The sequence below is a fragment of the Eptesicus fuscus genome, chromosome 7 (assembly GCF_027574615.1).
Source record: "Eptesicus fuscus isolate TK198812 chromosome 7, DD_ASM_mEF_20220401, whole genome shotgun sequence".
Classification (NCBI taxonomy): domain Eukaryota; kingdom Metazoa; phylum Chordata; class Mammalia; order Chiroptera; family Vespertilionidae; genus Eptesicus; species Eptesicus fuscus.
Genome location: NC_072479.1, coordinates 97900558 through 97919538, shown reverse-complemented (window position 1 = coordinate 97919538; position 18981 = coordinate 97900558). Strand labels below are relative to the sequence as shown.

The 18981-nt window shown below is 50.0% G+C and overlaps 1 protein-coding gene across 2 annotated transcripts in view; it reads left to right on the top strand.

Annotated features, from left to right (window-relative positions):
• The window catches only part of SYN3 (synapsin III), a 357165-nt gene that overhangs the window by 15673 nt on the left and 322511 nt on the right, over positions 1 to 18981 (top strand). For both annotated transcript variants that reach the window (XM_008144703.3, XM_054719461.1), the window contains exon 2: positions 11096 to 11153. In XM_008144703.3, coding sequence (XP_008142925.1) covers positions 11096 to 11153 — 58 coding nt within the window. The remainder of the gene's footprint in view (positions 1 to 11095; positions 11154 to 18981) is intronic.

Below are 18981 nucleotides of genomic sequence, written 5' to 3'. Positions count from 1 at the left end.
GAATCCTTATGTCTCCCCCACCCCTTCCCTACCCTCAGACTCTCCTTGGACAAGGACAGGCCCTGCCAGTTTCCTGTAGGCTCATGCAGGGGCGGATGGGAGAGGGAGCTAGGGCAGGCCTACGTCACCTTCCTCGTGGCTTCCTTCGCTGCCTTCCACAGGCCGGGCAGCGCCACCTGCAGTGACACTGGACTTCTGGACTCCCCCCTCCCCCTTGGCACCCCTGCCCCTCCCCCCCGAAGGCCTGGCCCTGGTGCCTGGTGCCTGGGGGAGGGGAGGGCCCTGGCATTCCCCAGCAGCCTGCCCAGTCGCCTGGAGACGGGCTCCCCTTTCCCAGGCCCGGCCCCTTGTATCGGGCAGACAATGCGCGCACACAGTGAGGGCCTTGTGTGGCACCCAAGCCCCAGCCCTTTGCCTGGAGGAATTTTTCAAGTGCTGACCTCTCTCCGTGAGGTCTTTGAGCGCCCAATCCGGAGGCCTGGTGCCCCTGCCGCTTCCTACCCCAGCTCACGGGGGAGAGCGGGGGAGGGGAGAACAGCCGAGGGCTGTCTCTCCCGCCCTGGTAGAGTCTTAGCCTCTGAAGCGGTGGCTGGAGAATCTGGGGGAAATGTCCTTGGGCAGAAGAAGGGGATGTGGGGAGAGGAAATCCGATGGATGCTGTTTCTCCCTAGTCTCCCCTTCTCTGCGGGTGCAGTGCCACCTCCCTCCCTGCAGCCACCCTCCTCTCGGCCTCAGTGTCCTCACACGTCACACAGTGTCGCTGGACCAAGATCTCGGTCCCCAGGAGACCGTTTCCATCAGAATGACATTCAGATTCCCAGGCGCCTTCTGTATGGGGCAGGGCTCTTTGCGAGGAAAAGAAATAGCCTTTGGCGGACTCGGGCAACATGGGGGCGTATTGGAAATACGTGGGAGGCTCACAGAATCCAAAGAAACGATGAAGGCCCGCGTCTCGGAGAGGTCAGGACCCCGGGCTCTGCCAGGACCTAGGAGGCAGGGACTTGTGGGCAGGCAGTCTCTGGAGAAGTCAGCCCTGGGCTCCTTCCGGCCTGCTGCCTCCCGGCTCAGAACAATCCAATTCCAGGGGACGAAGTGTGTCCTGAGGACAGTTGCGCCAAGACTGTGCGAGGGGGAGGCGTGGTCCCATCCACGCAGAAGCAGAGGGGGTGCTGCTACCAGAAGTCAGAGTGGATGCGATGTCCCCCTGGAACTACTCAGTCAGAACATCTGGATGGGAGCTCAGGAAACCGTATTGTTTTTTAAATAACATAGAGCCAGGCTGAGGAACAGCCCAGGTAGAGGACTTGTTTCCTATGGCTCCCTGTCGGTAGAACCGGGACCAGTGGGGCCAGCAAAGAGGGAGACGTACTTCAGCGCAATAGACAGAATGGGAGAGCCAGCCAGAGGCCACGTGGGCGGCCTGGTGAGGGGGTGGGCCGCCTGGTGAGGGGATGAGCTCCCCGTCACATGCAGGTGTCCAAGCACAGCTGGGCTGGCCATTTGGGAGGGATAATGCAGAAGAGGCTCCGACTATAGAGGCTCAGCCTACAAGCCCTTAAAGGATTCTGGGACCTGGAGCTTTTTTTTTTTTTTAATTCTTTATTGTTGAAGTATTACATGTGTCCCTCCTTCCCTCTCCTCCCCCCCCCAGTGACTCCCCCCATCCTTCCCCAGGCCTTCAGCACCCTATTGTCTGTGACCATGGGTTATGCATCTATGCATACAAGGTCTTTGGTTGATGACCTCCCACCCACCCACCCTCCCCAGCCTTCCCTCTGAGATTCCACACTCTGCTCCATGCTTCCGTGTCTCTGGACCCACTCTTTCGTCAGTTTATTTTGTTCCTTAGATCCCACATAGGAGTGCGATCATGTGGTACTTGTCTTTCCCTGACTGACTTATTTCACTGAGCAGGACACTCGCGGGGCCTGGAGCTTTCCGTTGTGTCCTCCCTGACTCTGTCTCAGTCGCTTTCCCTGCTCTTGCCTTGATGTGTCTGTGAGGAGTTCAGCAGTTTAACTTGTGAGTCTTCCCTCATCCTCCAAAACGTGGTTTTCTCACCCCGGCCCTCTGAATGGAGGAGTCCCTCAGCTGCCATGGGCTTTTTAAAAATATATATTTTTATTGATTTCAGAGAGGAAAGGAGAGGGGGAGAGAGATAGAAACATCAATGATGAGAAAGAATCATAGATCAGCGGCCTCCTGTGTGCCCCCTATTGGGGATCGAGCCCGCAACCCGCGCATGTGCCCTGACCGGGAATTGAACCCTGATCTCCTGGTTCATAGGTCGACGCTGTCAACGCTCAACCACTGAGCCACATCGGCCAGGCGCCATGGGCTTTCCTAGTAATAGCTGTGCCTGTTCCTACAGACTTCACCCCGCCCGGTGACAGCCCTGCCCTGGGGGATGCAGGGCGGCTGGCAGGTGCCAATGTCTTTACAGAACGTCTCTTCTCCGGGGCCTGTGGACGCCTGCCTGGGACGTGCTTGCTGGGCAGGAGGGAGGCTGGCTGTGACGGCAGGAGAGGGGATGGGGCTACGTGTCCATTTTCCTCACCTCCCACCCTGGGTTTGCAGGAAGGGCAGGGGTGTGTGTTTCCTGAAGATTTGCGCTGAGCTAATTGCCATCTTCAGAAGGGAATTAGTTAAATTAGAGGTTGCCTGCGCAGCTGCTCACAGGATATAAGCCGGGCGGTGAGTGAAGGGACAGGTGGTAGGAAAAGGGATAGGCGTAGAGAAATGCTTCCCCCCTGTAAGGAAACAACAGCACCAGCTCTGTGAAAAGTGGATCTGCCACTCAGCTTCAGCTCCGAGATGACAAAGAGCAGTGGGGACCGTGCTGGGCGTGAGAACCGATGGTCCTTCGAAGGCGGCAGCTGGGGCCCACTCAGCGATGTCTACCATGCGAGATAAGGGCTTCATGCTGCCATGATTGGTTTTCAAAGGAAGCCAGGGATCTGGAATTTGTATTCTATTTTAAAATGGGAAATATACAATTCAAGTCCAATAACACAGGACTGTGGACTCCATGAGGTTTGCCAGTTGGCAACTTCTGATAAATAGGACAGGAGTCAGGGCAGATATGCAGTCTAGCTCCTCTCCTGTCTCCTGTTAGACTAAGTACCAGGAGGGCAGGGAGGCTGTTTTGTTCAGTGCAATTCCTAGGGACTAGCATAGAGCTGAGCACATAATAGACCATGGATGGATGGATGGATGAATGGATGGATGGATGGATGGATGGATGGATGGATGGATGGATGGAAAAATGGGTGGATGGATGGATGGATGGATGGATGGATAGGTGAGTGAGGGGATGGATGGATGGATGGATAAGTGGATGGATAGATAGATGGATGGATGGATAAATGGATGAGTGGAGGGAAGGAGAGAGGGAGAAGAAATAAATTCGCTCAGTCTTCCTCTGTGCATTCAGTATTCTCATGGTCCCCATCTTCTCATCTTCCGTATACCATCTGTATCCCTTTTCTAGAATGCTTGTGTATTAGTCACTTGCATCTGGGTATGCATTACCTTTGAGTGCATTATCTTTCCCATGGGAACTTCCCCTGGTTGGGCTCTTACTCGATGTTCATTAAATGTTTGCTGAGGGAACAGCTTAGCCTTCTAAATGTTAACCCTTTTGGCGGAATGCACGTTGTGGACTCAGATATCTGTGGGAATGAGGGTGACACAGTGTTGTGTCTTTGGAGAGGAGAGGGGTAGGGACTTGGAGATGACGTTCTAGCCCATCTCTGCAGTCACAGGGAGTGGGTGGCTGATGACTTTGTTTACCCTAAAGGCCTGTGCCAGGGAGCAGCCAGGGCAGGGCTCCATCACACTGGACATGAAGCAGGAGGTCCATTCAGAGCAAGAAAGATACTGCCCCCTTCCTCCTCTTGGAGTGAGAAAATGACCCATCACTTGAACTCAGCCCTCAACGGACAGAAGGGGAAGAGATGACATTAAACACCTGCCATGTGTCAGGGAGGTCATTCACGGGGGACTTATAGCAGACATACTCATGTTCTTACGTGTACAAGGAAAACTGAGACTTGGAAAGGTTGACGTTTGTGTCAGGCAGGGCTAGGAAATAAACAGAGCTGGACAGGACCTGGGTCTATCTCTGAGGCTGGTGGTGCCCACCCCCCCTCTTTACCTAGAGAAGTGAGGTTCCACCCTAGCAGCCCACAGGTGAGCAGCACACCTGCTAGCAGGTCTTCATTTAATTCTGCATCCTCATTTAATTCTCATGACAACCCTATGGGTAGATTCTCTTATCCCCATTCTACAGATGAAGAAGTAGAGGCTTGTCCAAAATCATACAACCAGTGCTAGAGCTACCAACTCAAATCTAGACCTCCCACTCCATGCCTATTGCTCATTTTTCCTATACATTGAGGGACATGCCCCAGGAAAATTCATCGCCCTCCCTGGGTGCCCACAGCATCTACCTAACTCATTTCTCCTCTTCTCACACATACACACACATCCAGACCCTCTCGCATTCATCTTCAAGGCCCGCGGCCCTGGCAAAGAATAGTACCAAACATTGGATGGATTGATGAATGAACTGGGCCTCAGACTGGGTTGGGATCTTTGGGCTAATGCCCTGTGTGGTTATCATCCATTTATATGTCTCTTCCTCTGGTTATGCTATCTTTACCCTTGTTTCCTTAGAGCCTGCAGGCTCTGGCATATAGCAGATGGTCAATAAAAGTGCAAGTGCCTTCCCTGACCAACGTAATTCAAGAGCCCGCCTGCTCCTCACATGTATCCTCTATCGCTTCATGCATTTTATTCATAGTGCTCATCATTTCTTTTTCACCTGTTTAGTTTTATGACTTTTCTAAGAGCGTGTTAGCTCCATAAGAGCAGAAACTATATCAGCTTTTCCCTTCATGCCTAGCAGGGTGCCCAGTCCCTATGGGCCTCAGTCAATAGTGATACAATGAGGGAGCGAATAGATGATGTGAATTGTGACCCGGCATAGCCACAAAAATCTCCTTCCCTATTGTTGTCAGCAGCCAACGAGGGGATGTCTGTCACATCCTGTGGCTTGGGGCCCTAATAGGTCTCGGTTTCTTACCTCCACAGATGCCTGCACAGGTGCGAGGGGCCTGTTACCCTCAGAGGGTCTCTCCCTTTCCAAACCCACTGGAGCCCCCAAACTAAAAGGAGAGGCTGCCCATCATTGGAGGGTCCTCTGGCAGGGGGAAGGGGCCAGGAGGTTAGCTGTTCTGGGGGTAAATAATGGCGCTGGATTTGGATCTCTGAATTTGGACGAATATTCATTCAGCCACCAAACGGCCATGTGACTCTCCCTGTCCTGCTAATTGGGAAAGACCTGTGTGTGTCCACCTCAGCGGTCTCCTGCGTGGTCCCTCATCCGTCATCCGCCTCCCCCTCCTTCTGTCCAGGCCACTGACGTGTTGCACTAGAAACATGAAAATCTAATGGAACCGATTCCTGCCTCCCTGTTCCCCCACCCCTCCCGCAACCGGGCGACCAGTGGGAAGATGGCTGTGCCTGAGACAGACCGACCCTGACCCCGCCTCCCTGGGGAGGGCATTGCCAAGGCCTAGCCTCCGTGACTCTACATCCAGGCGGAGTTGTTGGGACGGTGCTGCTTGGACGCAGGTGGATCCTGTTTGTGCTAATTCTCCTCATCCTCCCGCCCCTGCTGCAGCCGTGAAAGCCTCGGTACCCGCTCCTCATAAATCTTTCTCACACACCACATCCCGCCTCCCCGAATCGGGGTTTCCCACCCCAGGCAGCGCCGCTTTTATAATATTCTCCTTCCTGGTGCCTCTGATGTGGCTGTAAACTAGGAGACCACCCACAGAGATGGAAGCTTGGTGGAGTCAGAGCTGCCCCCTCCTCCTCCCCAAGGCCAAGGGCTTGACTGATTGGCCAGGATGATCAGGGAGCTCGTTATGAGAATAAACATTAGTAGGGCATCAGGAAGAGGTCTGCGTGAGGGAGACAGAGCCCTCGGCACACTGGGGCTGTCCATTTTCCCCGAGGTCAAACAGCCGGGCAATTCTGGAGGCAGCCACCCCAGCCCCCACGGCATCTAGAATTCCAGACCATCCCTACCCGTCCCTCTGCCAGACAGAGCTGTTCAGGCAGCTCCAGCCTGAATGAGCCCCCCGGCAAGGAGGCAGCAGTCTGTGTGGCCCGTCAGGAGACAGACTTCTGACTCGCGGCCAGGCAGGGGGATGGACCGCCTGACCCTCCGCTGCAGCCTGCCTCTGTCTGCCAGGCCCTGCGGTGAACATCCCGGAGATGGGCAAGACAAGTGTTCCTCCCGGGAAGGTGAGGGCTTGGAAGGCCAGAGCGACCTGGGTGGTACTGGTGGGGAACAAAGTGCTCTGAGGTCCAGGTTAGAATCAAGGCGAGGGCTGCCAGCTGCCTGTCACTGCACAGTCTGACCCCACATCCTAGTTGGTGTGGATGTGTAAGTGTATTACACCAGTGTACCAGTAGATGGCAGTAACGTGTCTCCAGGACTGGATGTCCTATGGCCTATCCCTGGAAGACGTGAGACAGGATGCATTTACCCAGTCAGCAAACATTTGTTAAACACGTGCCCTGGGCCCGGGCCCTTTGTGCCGGATGCTGAGATTCGGTGAGCACCGAGACACAGTTGCGGGTTTCCAGGCTCTCACAGACTAGGTGTATGGGGGCAGGGGACAGACAAGCAATGGGTAGTTACAACACAGGGAGATCCCTACTGTAATGGTTAAGGACAGCACACTGTGGGAGCCTAGAAGGGTGACACCTAAACCAGCCTCGTTAGGGGGGTGCTTTCAAGGAAAACTTGCTGGAGTGAGAAAGAGGCAGCATGCAGAGGCCATCCTAAGCAGAGGGAACACACGTGCGGAGGCTCAGAGGACGTGTTGAAGGAATTGCAGAAAGTCGAGTGTCCGTGTGGTGGGCGGAAAAGTGGAGGAGAAACGGGCCATAGGTCAGCAGGGTCCAGCTCATGGAGGACCCACAGGGTCTGGACTGAACCCCTCAAATCAAGGTCTGGATCCCCAAGATCTTTTAAAGCATAAGGGGCAATTCACTGTTGCCACTTAGAGGTTTTGTGGGACTGAGCAGGGACTTCTCCGTATGGAACTTTTGGGGACTGCTCCCTCCCTCCCTTTTGGGGACTGCTCCCTGCTCTCAGGGGTGACATTAGGGTCAAATCGAAGGAGGGATGTGAAAGGCTTGAGGCTTTAGTTATCGATGCTACTTATCTATTATCATTATCATCATCCATCCCTTATTGCATCGATGGGACAGATCAGAGTGAGAGGAATACCGATTCAGTCTTGTAACCTCCGTGAGGGTAAGGCTGCGTTTCGTTTATTTGTGGGTCCCTGCCACATGACACCCACAGGCACAGAGAACACTCAGTAGTTCTCTGTTGTTGATGGTTGTTTTTTTTTAAATCTGTTTTTATTGATTTTTAGAGAGAGAGGAAGGGAGAGGGATAGAGAGATAGAAACATTGATGAGAACATCAATCGGCTACCTTCTGCACGTCCCTCCAGTGGGGATCAAGCCTGCAACCCAGGCATGTGCCCTGACTGGGAATCAAACCAGTGGCCTCCTGGTTCCTGGGTCTACACTCAACCGCTGAGCCACACCAGCTGGGCTCTGTTGTTTTTGTTGATTCTGTTTTGGGCCCTGGGCTGTAGACTTTGGAGCTTACTATGTGCCAGGAGCTGTTCTAAGTGCTTTATAAGTCTGGTCTTGTTTAATCCTCACAGCAAGCCTGTGTAATAGCTACTGTGATTATCCCCATGTCCCAGACGTGGAAGCTGGCGCACATGAAGGTTGAAGAGTAACCCAAGGTCATGGAGCAAGGGAATGATTGAGCTGGGATTGCCGCCAGGTGGTCCAGCCTGGAGCCCGGGACACTCTATCTTACTACAGAAAAGACCAAGTGACTTTGTCACCACAACCTTGACTGGTAGATGGAATCACCACTTGACAAACAAGGAAACGAGGACCTAGTTGGGTTAAGTCCGTGGTGAGTGAATAGCAGAGCTGAGCTTTTGCTGAAGCCTGTATGATTCCAAATCCATGCTCTCTTCAGTATTCCAGTGATTGCATTCATTGATAACCACCCCCAGGTCCCAGGCTCGCCCAATACTCCTACCCAATCTAGAGGGACCCTTGATCTAAGTCCTGCCGTGGCCCTTACCTGAAATACCACTCCTGACAGCAAAGGAGGGCCCTGCCAATGGCTCCCTTAGGGCCGTGCAGTCTAGAGTTTCCTGCCTAAAGGGACCATGCCCAATTCCAGAGCCTGGGTAGGCCACTTCTCTGATCCATCCTCCCAAGGCATGGCCAAGGGACAACTGTGGATGGGAGTGTGGGTGAGAGAATAAAGCTTGGCCGTGTGGCCTGGGCTGCCCTCAAGCCCGCACAAGCAGCCCCAGCGTCTGCAGCACAGAATTCTGAGAAGTTTAAATTCTGACTCTTCCAGGAAATGATGCAACTGTATTTGTTATGAAAGGAAGACCAGATCGACGGGTTTTATTTAAATGTTTGCTAGCTTTATATATCAATTTTATATACTTAATGGAGGTCTCATAGTCCTCCATTTGTTCTTTTGCCCCGGGCCCCACAAAACATCAGAGATGGGCTTATCCCAGTGCCTGGAGTTTGCCGACACTGTCTTTAAGAATTCGTGATAAAATCCACAAATTAGGGAGAAGGCTCCCTTTGCATGAGGCTGGCTTTACACACATTTTGTATAAGACCATCCTGGGAGAAAGAAAAACAAAATCTTGCTCCTTTTCCCACTAAACTCCTGCCTCGGTGACATCAGAGCCTGTGAACATTGTAAGGAAAAGGGAGGTTAATAGCAGCGCTGTCCATTAGAGATGCGGGCTATGTTGGAAAGCGATGAACTCCACAGCATCGGCGAAGTGTAGGTGGACTTTGGAAGCAGACAGACTGAAGTTTGGTAAGAAGAATGATGTCTATGTCGAAAGCATTCTTTTCCTCCGCAAATGAAAGGATGAGAAGAATAGATGGCAGCATTGATGTTCCAGGAAAAAGAATGGAAGAAGAGAAACTAAGGAGATTCTTGAATGTAATCATTGCAAATTATTGATTAGAGCTCAATCTCATGGCCATACCTAGATGGGGAGTTGGGATATACATTTTTGTGTGTGTGTGTGCGCCAATCTATAAACTCTCTCACTGTGTAAAAGAAGAAAATGGGTTGGGATCAAAGAGCTGTCTATGCCCCAGAAAAGATTTATGGAAATGCTTAACGTGGTGAGATTGCAGCAAGTGACTAAGAACTATTCATTTCATCAACAATTAAAAAGGGGAAATGGGCCCTAGCCAGTTTGCTCAGTGGATAGAGCATCAGTCCACGGACTGAAGGGTCTCAGGTTTAATTTCAGTCAAGGACATGTACCTCGCCCTAGCTAGTTTGGCTCAGTGGATGGAGCATCGGCCTGCGGACTGAAGGGTCCCAGGTTCAATTCCGGTCAAGGACACATGCCTGGGTTTCGGGCTTGATCCCCAGTGTGGGGCATGCAGGAGGCAGCCAATCAAAGATTTTCTCTCATCATTGATGTGTCTATCTCTTTCTCTCTCCCTTCCTCTTTGAAATCAATAAGAACATATATATTTTTAAAAAGAATATGTACCTTGGTTGCAGGCTTGATCCCTGGCCCTGGTCAGGGCATGTGAGGGAGGCAACCAATGGATGTATCTCTCTCATATTGATGTTTTTCTTTCTCTTTCCCTCTCTTCCACTCTCTCTAAAAATCAATGGAAAAATATCCTTAGGTGAGGATTAACAACAACAACAAAAAGAGCAAATGGAAACTTCTGTTACTTTTGCTTTGTGGGAAGACATCTAAACCCAGGACACCCCAACATTCACTGCTATTTTTCAGGGTCAAGCAAAAACATAGGTGTGGAATTCAAAGGCCAGCACTCAAGCTATGTAGGCACAGTATTTCATCTCTCTGGGTTTCAGTGTCCTTGTCTATAGGAAATAATAAACCCCTACCTCGCGGTGGTGGTTGTAAGCTTTCAATGAGAAAGACGACGGGTTATAGCCTGTTGCAGAGAAAACAAGTGTTGTTTTTTTAAAATCTACCTTCAATTATTTAATCATTCAACAAATAGTAATGGAGCTCCTGCTGTGTGTGAAGCAGTCTGGTAGGTGATGGGAATGGAATGACGAATAAGGTAGCTTGTTCCTGACCTCGAAGAACTGCCTATCCTGCAGAGGGGCACAGGTATTATTAAACGCAGTTGCTAATTATACTTGTATTACGTGTTATGAAAGAAAAGTAAAGGATGACAAGAGAATCCATATGAGAAGAGAGGTGAAGGAGGCCAAGACTAGGGTGTTTTTAGAGAAAAGTGGGCAAGTGGGTGGATTGAGAGATAATTGGAATATAGAATCAGTGGGGATAGGGAGAGAGAAAGAGATAAGAAGAATGATGTCTGTGTTTCTGCTTTGAGTAATGAGTAGATGGGATGCTGTTTACTGGTAATGGGAAGATAGACACAGGGGTGTGGAGGGAATATGATGGAAGGATGGATGGATGGATGGATGATGGGCCTATGGGTGATGGGTGGATGGATAGATGGAGGGATGAACAAAGGAGCAGATAAGGTCCACTTCACTGGACACATGGACAAATTGAGAAGTAAATGGAGAGATCAATTTAACAAGTCCTTTATGAAATACATAGGGTATAACTCAATAAAATAATTCTGCACTATTTGTTTATGTAGGATTCTTTATCTCATTTGATCCTTAAAATAACCCTTAGAAGTATAGCATACAGGTACTCATTTCTTCCTGTTAGGATAAAACAGAGACTCAAGAAGGTCAAGTACTTTGGCAGAACGAGAACCTGAGTCTCCAGCTCTCCCATCAGTACTCTTCCCTGCCTCTCACATAATACGCATAAATACTGAGGAAATCAGTGGTCATGTCAGAGCACGTTGGTAGAGAATGTGCCTGGATACCCACCTCTGGGGGCAATAAAGCCTTTGGGAGAAGGGAGAAAGGGTGAAGCAGTCTGCATCCTTACTCAGAAATGCCTTCCTTTCCTTTACAGGGCCAAGTATTTCCAAGGAAAGAAGGTGAACGGAGAGATTGAGATCCGAGTGGAGCAGGTAGGTTGGAGTGGAGTCCTTATCACTGTCACGCTGACCTTTTCTACAGCTGGAGCCATTCCCAGGAGCAACCGTAGACCCCAAGCTTATGTGGCTATAATGAACCAAGGTTACCAGAAAAGTCCTGGCTTATACCTGGGGGTCTCATTAAATTCCAGAATTATTTAGTCCAGTGATTTTCACCCTTCTTGTTTTAGCAGGTGAACCTTCCCAATTCTAAGGATATCTTAAGTAGGAGCCCATTCTACAAAATAGAGACAAGTAGAGCTTCTCTGATAGAAATAGGTGTGGGGAGCCCAAAGGCCCATCCGCTCCATTATTCCACTTTCCCACACCCCTGCCATGGTTTCTGATGCATGGAACTACTTGGGCTGGGAGCACTATTTTTTTTAATCCTGGCACCCTCATTTTCTGGGTATTGGGCACGTGACTTAATGTCTTTGTATCATTTTTTTTTTTGGTATCATTGTTGGGATAAATTACTTAAAGCTTTAAAGGAGATTAGAATCCTGAATACTGGCTCTTAGAATTAGCAAGAATATCAACACTCAGTTCCCTCATTTCGTGGGGATAGAAACACGGACTTGCTCAGGGCTACATAGGGAGTCAGTGGCCAACTTAGGACTTGAACCTAATTGCGCTTGGCCTTAGCATGTCAGAGCATGGGCTCTGGGGCCAGATTCTAGGTTCAAATCCCAACTAACTGTGGCCTAAGCTGTCTGCACCTCAGTGTCTTCGTGTGTACAATTGGGTAATGATAGCATCAACTTATAGGGTGGCTGTGAGGATCAAATGAGTTAGTCCATGAAAAGTACTTAGAACAGTGCCTGGCACATCCCAACACTTAGTAAATGTCACCCTTTTATCATCATCATCATCATCATCATCATCATCATCATCAGCATCATCACCATCACCAAAGGCAAACAGTTAATAATATAGGAAAGGTCCCTGCTATGGGATCATCTCAGAAAAGTGCAATAAATAGAAGAGAGGGGTGTGACTTTTCCAATACTCTGAGTTTGATGTGCTGAGGAACAGAAACCTTTCTGAGCATCTCATTTGAGTTGGCTTAGTATTAAAACTCCTACAACTTGAATTTCAATTTGATCCTGTGGCTTTCAAGTCCGTCCAGTGTCAACTGGTTTTCCTCCCATGGCAAAGAGCAGGTTATTTTCGTTCACTTAACAAATATTTGTCGAACGTCAATTATGCTACTAGCTAATGTGGGGAGCGAGGCTATAGAAGCAGAGGTTCTGTCCCCAAAAGCTTGTGGTCTAGAAAAGGAGGCAAGGTAAGTCTTCCCAGAGCCTCCACATGGGTGGGACCCCGGAAAGAGAGGTCCAAACTTAGCACTGTGGGCAGCAGAGGCCACACGAGCTGAGGGAGTCAGGAGTGGCTTTGAGGAGAGGGTCCTATTTGCAATGGGTCTTGAAGGATGGATATGCTGTCAACAAGTGGTGGCAACGTGAGGAGAGTCTGAGATGGAAGCGATGTGAGCAAAGTTAAGAAGGCCAGAAGGGAAGGGTGTGCAATAGTGGGGAATCCAGTTTGGTTGACTCCAAAGCAGGACGCATGATGTTCTCCAACCCCAACCTACTCATCATCCCATTTCCTCTCTCAGTGAACAGGGCCAGGTCTACCTTCTATCTTGGCCAGAAATCTATGGTCTCTGGATTCCTCCCTCTCCTTCTGCTATACGCCCATTCAATGACCAGATCCTTTTGACTCTGCAGCCCCCCTCTCTCTAGTCTGTTCCCTTCTCTCCATCCCCACTGCCCAGATTCTTGGCTGAACCATCATCCACTCTCATCCAATCTTCCTGTTCAGCGGCCTCCTAACTCCATCTTTTCACCCACTTCCAACTTATATTTTGTACTAAAGCCAGAGGGATCTTTCTTAAAAAGCAAGTTAGATTCTTAGAAGTGTTAACATTAAAATCCCTTCTTCAGAGACTCCTCCTCTAAGCCCTCACACCCTGATCTCCATCAGGTAACTTGGTTGTTCCCAGCATTTCCTTTCTGGCCCTTATCTGAGTGTCGAACCACGTATGTAGATGCCGGATGACTTGCATGAGGGTAGGGACCCTGGCTGTTTGGATCTCATTCTCAAGTAGCACAGGGCCTGGCACATACTAGGACTGAAGCAGATATTCGCTGGCTGAATCACTTCTAGGTTCCACAGATTCCAGGCTGTCAGTTTCCAACAGAGATAAATCACTGCTCCTTAATCTCCCTTCAAAAATCAGAGTTTTCCATCAACCATCTGTTAGCTGCTCGGTTGCCAGCTTCGATAGCCTTGTCTGATCCCATTTGTGAAAACCTCAGAGGCACGTTTTAATTTTATTCTTATGTCAGTGCCTCCCCTGGCCAAGCTTATGGGAATGAAACCAAAGAGCAGGAGCATCCGAGGGAATTGCCCTAAGAATACCTCCCTTTGGGGCTCTGGGGACCCTCAGCCAGTGTAAGAGGGCTACCATCCCACTGGAAAACATTGGCTAACTTAGAGTCCGCCTCATTTCCAGCCATCCCCCTCCATGGAAGCCAGAAGGCAAATTAGCCAGGAGACCAATTAGCAGGTCATTTGGACATTTTTCCATGGAAAACATGCCGTCCTAAACCCCATCTTAATCTCAATTGTCTGTCATTTCCCCATCTGGTTCAATGGGTGGGTCACATCAGCATCCCCCAGGAATCTCATATGCATCCTCTAGCGCTTGGGAGAAGACTTAGGATGAAAGCCACTGTTTAGTCTGAGCTGGCCTCCCCCCATTTTGGAAGCCTGTCTCCCAACTAAGGGCCAAATTAACCAGATAATTGGACCGTCTGAGTTTTGCTGGACAGAGTGAATGAGTTAGTTGTGGTTGGCCCAGAGGAAGCCTCCGCCCCTTCTCTCCACCCTTCCCCCCCAGTTCAGAAACTGCTTGCCTCAGCGCTTGCAGAGCCAGAAGTGAAGACACCCCGAGGAGGCCCGTGGCGGGGAACTGCATCGTGTTGCATTCCATTACCCAGAATGCCCTGCGGGCTCTGCAGGGCCTCACAGCAGTGTCCTAGCAGGGCCTGAGAGCTTCTGGCCAGGGCACTTGGCATGCCAAGCTCTCCTCTGTTTATATTTGAGGCAAAGGGTCTTTGTCTCCACAGGTGTACGTCACCCCTCAGTGGGACTAGTGATGGGGTTGATGAATGGATTAATATCAAGTGGACTCACAGTTCCGTGAGACTAGCAGACTAGGGCTCATGAGACAAGCCTTGGGCTTCATTCTTCTCTAATAGAAAAGGCTGAAATTACATGGTCAGTCTTCCCTCAGTGTTAGTACCAAAACGACAGTGCCTTCCTCCAGCCGATGGAGAGAAAGGCAAGAGAAGATGATTTTCTCACAAATGCCAGTGGCTCCCCTGAGTCCTGTCCTTGTGTGATACCAGGGTTGGATGGGGTTAGATAGATGTGTGTGGGTCCCAGGGAAGGCTGTTGGTTGGAGTTCTATTCAACTTTTGTCCTCAAACTATATATCTCCTCACCTTAAGTGTCTTCTGGAAGGAAAGATGGGATTTTCTCCTTAAAATTTTTTTTAACACTCAAGACCATCATATTTTATTTTCTCATACCCACTTGCCTTCCATCCACAATTCTTCCTGGGCAACCTTCCTCGGGATGGATCTTAGCTGTAGATGTTGACCATAAACACCGTATGATGTTTTAAGAAGTAATTGTCAGTGAGATAGAGAAATGGAGGTTGGATGTTAATTCAGTTTGGTGGGAGGGTGGCAGGTCAAGCATAACCCCCATTAGGAAATGACTGCTTGAGAGAAATTTATCTAATGGCTTGTCAAAGACGGCTTTGCTCTCTTCCTCCTCCTTAACAGCGACTTACCAAATTGCATTTGCCAGTGACTTGAAGCTGAATGGGATTAAATTTGATGCAATCAAACTGAGTGGGGATACGCTATAGGGTCTTATTCAAAAACTCAGCTGAAGAGGAGCAGGATTGGGAAGACTTCGTTTGTTAAAATCCCACGAAGAAAAGAATAGACCTAAGATTTGAGTTGAGTAAGTTCTTAAAGTCTGTGGGAGGAAGTATGGGGCGGAGGTTAAGATTGTGGCTCCACATTAAGATAACTAGAGATGGCATCTCAGCTCCCCCATATTTTAGCTGTGCTGACCTTCCACTTACAACATCTCTAAGCATCCGTTTCCTCACCTGCAAAGTGAGAGTAATAATTTCTGCCCCTAGAATTACTGTGTAGATTCAGTGAGTCAGTGTACCCATTATGCTTAGCATAGTCCCTGGCACATATAGTAAGTGCTCAATGAACTATGGTTATGATTGTTAATACCCCCAAACCTGATGCTACTTCAGGTTGCATCATTGAAGGACAACATTTAGAATACAGGGAGGTGATGGTACACACACACACACACACACACACACACACACACACAATGCTGGCCAGACTCTAGTGTCACCCAGCTCGGGGAATGCAACCTGGAATGCCTTCTGTGGAGAGTGATTGGAGGGAGAGGACTGGCCTCTATGAGCAAAGGGGCTCGGTGTGAGGAACTAGAGATGTTGAGTCCAGAAAAAGAGGTCTTAATAGGACGCAGTCTACTCTTTTCAGATATCTACCACCTGCATGAGTGGTTGAAAACAGTAATAGCTGTCACCTGTTGAGCACTTACATGCTAAGACTTCATACTTTCTATTGTTGGCCTGGGCGCTGGCATTGCCTCCATCCTACAGAAACGCAGGCTCAGAGGGAATGCGTGGTTTCCCAAGGTCGCCGACGTATATGATTGGCAGAAGCCTGTTTGTAAACCCAGGCCGTCTGACTTCAGAGCCCTCCTCTGATCCGCTGTATTTTCCGGCCAGTGTTGCAGACCCAAGAACAATAACCAAACAGATGGGCTCAATCACTCTGCCCGCATAATCTTATTTCAGCCCCTTCGGGGTGGGCACGGTGGCTCTCCCCACTTGGCAGGTGAAGAAACTGAGGCTCAGAAAGGTTAAGCACCTGCTAGAAGTGACAGAGGAGGGCTGCTACCATCGTCCTAGCTTCAACTTTTACGCAACTGCCTGCTATTGGTAGAAATGAACTGGGAAGTGTAGATTTAGGCTTTCAGCCCCTGGGGTGGGAGAGACTACAGAAGGATCTGGGCGTGGGGCTGAGTGGCACAGTCCACCCCTTTAGCGGCTCAACATTCACACACACACCCTTCTTATCCAGACTCTTCTGCTTCCTGACTCTTCACACACCTGGGAGTTTATTCCATGAGAGTGTGTGCAGAGCTGCTTCGTTCTTGTTCATGATTGCCTAGGGTACTCTCACATGGACATACCATAGGGTATTGTCCATAGCTTTGTTGTTACGAATAAGGCTAGATGTGTGTCATTTGCTAGTGTAGCCATAGGATTCCTTCCTAGAAATACAGCTACTAGCTCCAAAAGTATTGCAGGTAGTGAGTGCCATAGTGCACCTTGAGGGGTGAAGGACTTGCCCACGGTCACATCTCTGTCCTGGGGCAGCTGCACTCCGTGACTGGCTGGCACAGGGTATAAAGACCTCACCCCTTGAGCCCACTTTGGGACAACTCTGAAGCGCCACCCCAGCTTCCGAGCTCCTTGTGGAGTTGGCCAAGGCCCCTGCTGAGACTGCTGTGAAGGCCGACTGCTCCTCTGCCCAGACCCACTTCCTCCCCTTTCCCCAGAGCACTCCCTAATGTCCATCTCAGAGTCTACCTCCCAGGGCATTTATAATTCTGATCAATTTTGCCAAATTACCCTCGTTGAGGTTGCATGGATGGTCCACAGGGGCCTTCTGGTCTGGGGTCCTAAGACGCTCCAGGTCCATGGATCTGGAGTCCGTCCTGCCCAGGATGCTCTCCCGGATGCAGCCCAAGTGTTGGAGCGGAACTCTGCAGTGCTCCATCATCGGGTCCTCCCCTGTGGCCTCCTTATGTTTGAAGCTCACCAGAGCTTGGCGCTTCTCTGCAGGCTGAGCCCCACAGAACTCTCCCCGCTCTGATCCACTAAGCCTTGTTTTGCTAACACAGTCCTGCAAGATTTATCTGTTTGGCTTGGCGTACCCTGACCTCAGGCGTTCTGTTTTGTATTATTTTTTAAAAGCGTGCAGGTCTCCATGGAAGCCTCTTTCTTTTCAAATCTCAGAACCAGCTGGAGGAATAAAAAAAGCAGGTGGGCCACTAGGGTGGACTCGCCGAAACATAACTCATCGGAGAAGCAAGTGTTTCTCTCAACCATGGCCTTGATGAATGTGGGTGTATCTCCATCCTGGATCCATTTTTAGGCTCACCAGTTTAAGGAGCCAATAGGCAGATGGAGAAGAGATAGCAATGGTGATGGCAGGAAACTGGCATTGAGCATGCACTGTGTGCTCAGGGCCATGGCGGGGTTCCCGTGCACTAACTCATTGAACCCACACATGCCTGTTGAGGAGGAAACTGAGGCTCAGTTTGCTTAAATAAATTGCCCTGGGAGGGTCGCACAGCTAGTAAGTGCGGGGAAGCTGGCATTTGAACCTCGGTTCAGCCGATGCCAGGGTCCTGGCTCCTAACTGAGTAGATCTGTCAGAGTGTCTGTTGGGTCTTGAACTTGTCTGCATCCAGCTTTGGCCTTTCCTTCTTCCTCGGGTCCCCACTGTCCTTTTCTATGTCACCCTGCTCTTTCTTTTTTAAAAAATCCTCACCCAAGGATATGTTTCCATTGATTCTGGAAAGAGAGGAGGTGGGGGGAGAGGGAGAAGGAGAAAGAGGGAGGAGAGAGAGAGAGAGAGAGAGAGAGAGAGAGAGAGAGAAACATTGATGTTAGAAACATATATTGGTTGCCTCTCGCACACGCCCCAACTGGGGATCGAACCTGCAACCTAGATATGTGTCCTGACCAGGAATGGAACCCACAGCCTTTCGGTGCGTGGGATGATGCTCCAACCAACGGAGCCCCCGGGCCAGGGCTCTCGCCTGCTCTTTGGGTCTACTGGAGAAATTACAAATTCTCTGAGATGTTCTTCTAGCAAAAAGCCTCCACCGAACGGTGCTGACTCCGCATTTGATGTTTCTGGCTTCCTGCCGCACCGTCCCCTGTTAAGGATTCTGTTTCTTCTCTGTTTTCCCCCGAGGTGGTGTTCCCTGTTTGTCTTGCGGTGGGACCGCGCGTCTCAGACAGCACGGATAGTATATTAGCTCCGGTTCTGGCCCCAGCCCCCCTGGGTGGGAATCTGGCTCTGCCACTTCCCGGGTGATGCGACTTCCCTGTGCCTCAGTTTCCTCAAATGTGAAGTTAAAATAACAGCGGTAATCGTAACAGATACCTCTAGAGCTGTGAGATTGGAACAGAACACACCATTTGGAGCGCTCCGAGCAGACGCTAAGTATGTGGAACGTGCTATGTGAGTATTGCAGCTGTTTTTTACAATCGCCTTCACACGATTAAACACACATGGCCCGCCGTGGTTTCTAGGCGTCGGTCTCGGGGATTATTCAGAAATGAAAATGTTATAAGCCATGTCCCGAAGAAGTTCGCTATGGAGTTGGGGGAATACGAAATAGAAAAAGTTCTTACTCAGCCAGAAGCACCAGGTGCTGAGGGTGAGCCATTAGGAGGAGTCTTTTTCTAGAAGAGCGTCTCATGAGAATTGGTCATTTCTCCTGGATCAAAAGAGCAGGATGAGATGGGAAGGGACAGGGGGAACCCCAGGAAGAGGGAGAAGGCCAACGCTGTATTTTAATGTGAATGCTTTCTACTTCCATCTATGTCCAGTCATACTGCCCGTGACATGCGGCCCTCGCTGGCACTTGGGTCAGCTTCTGGCTTTTC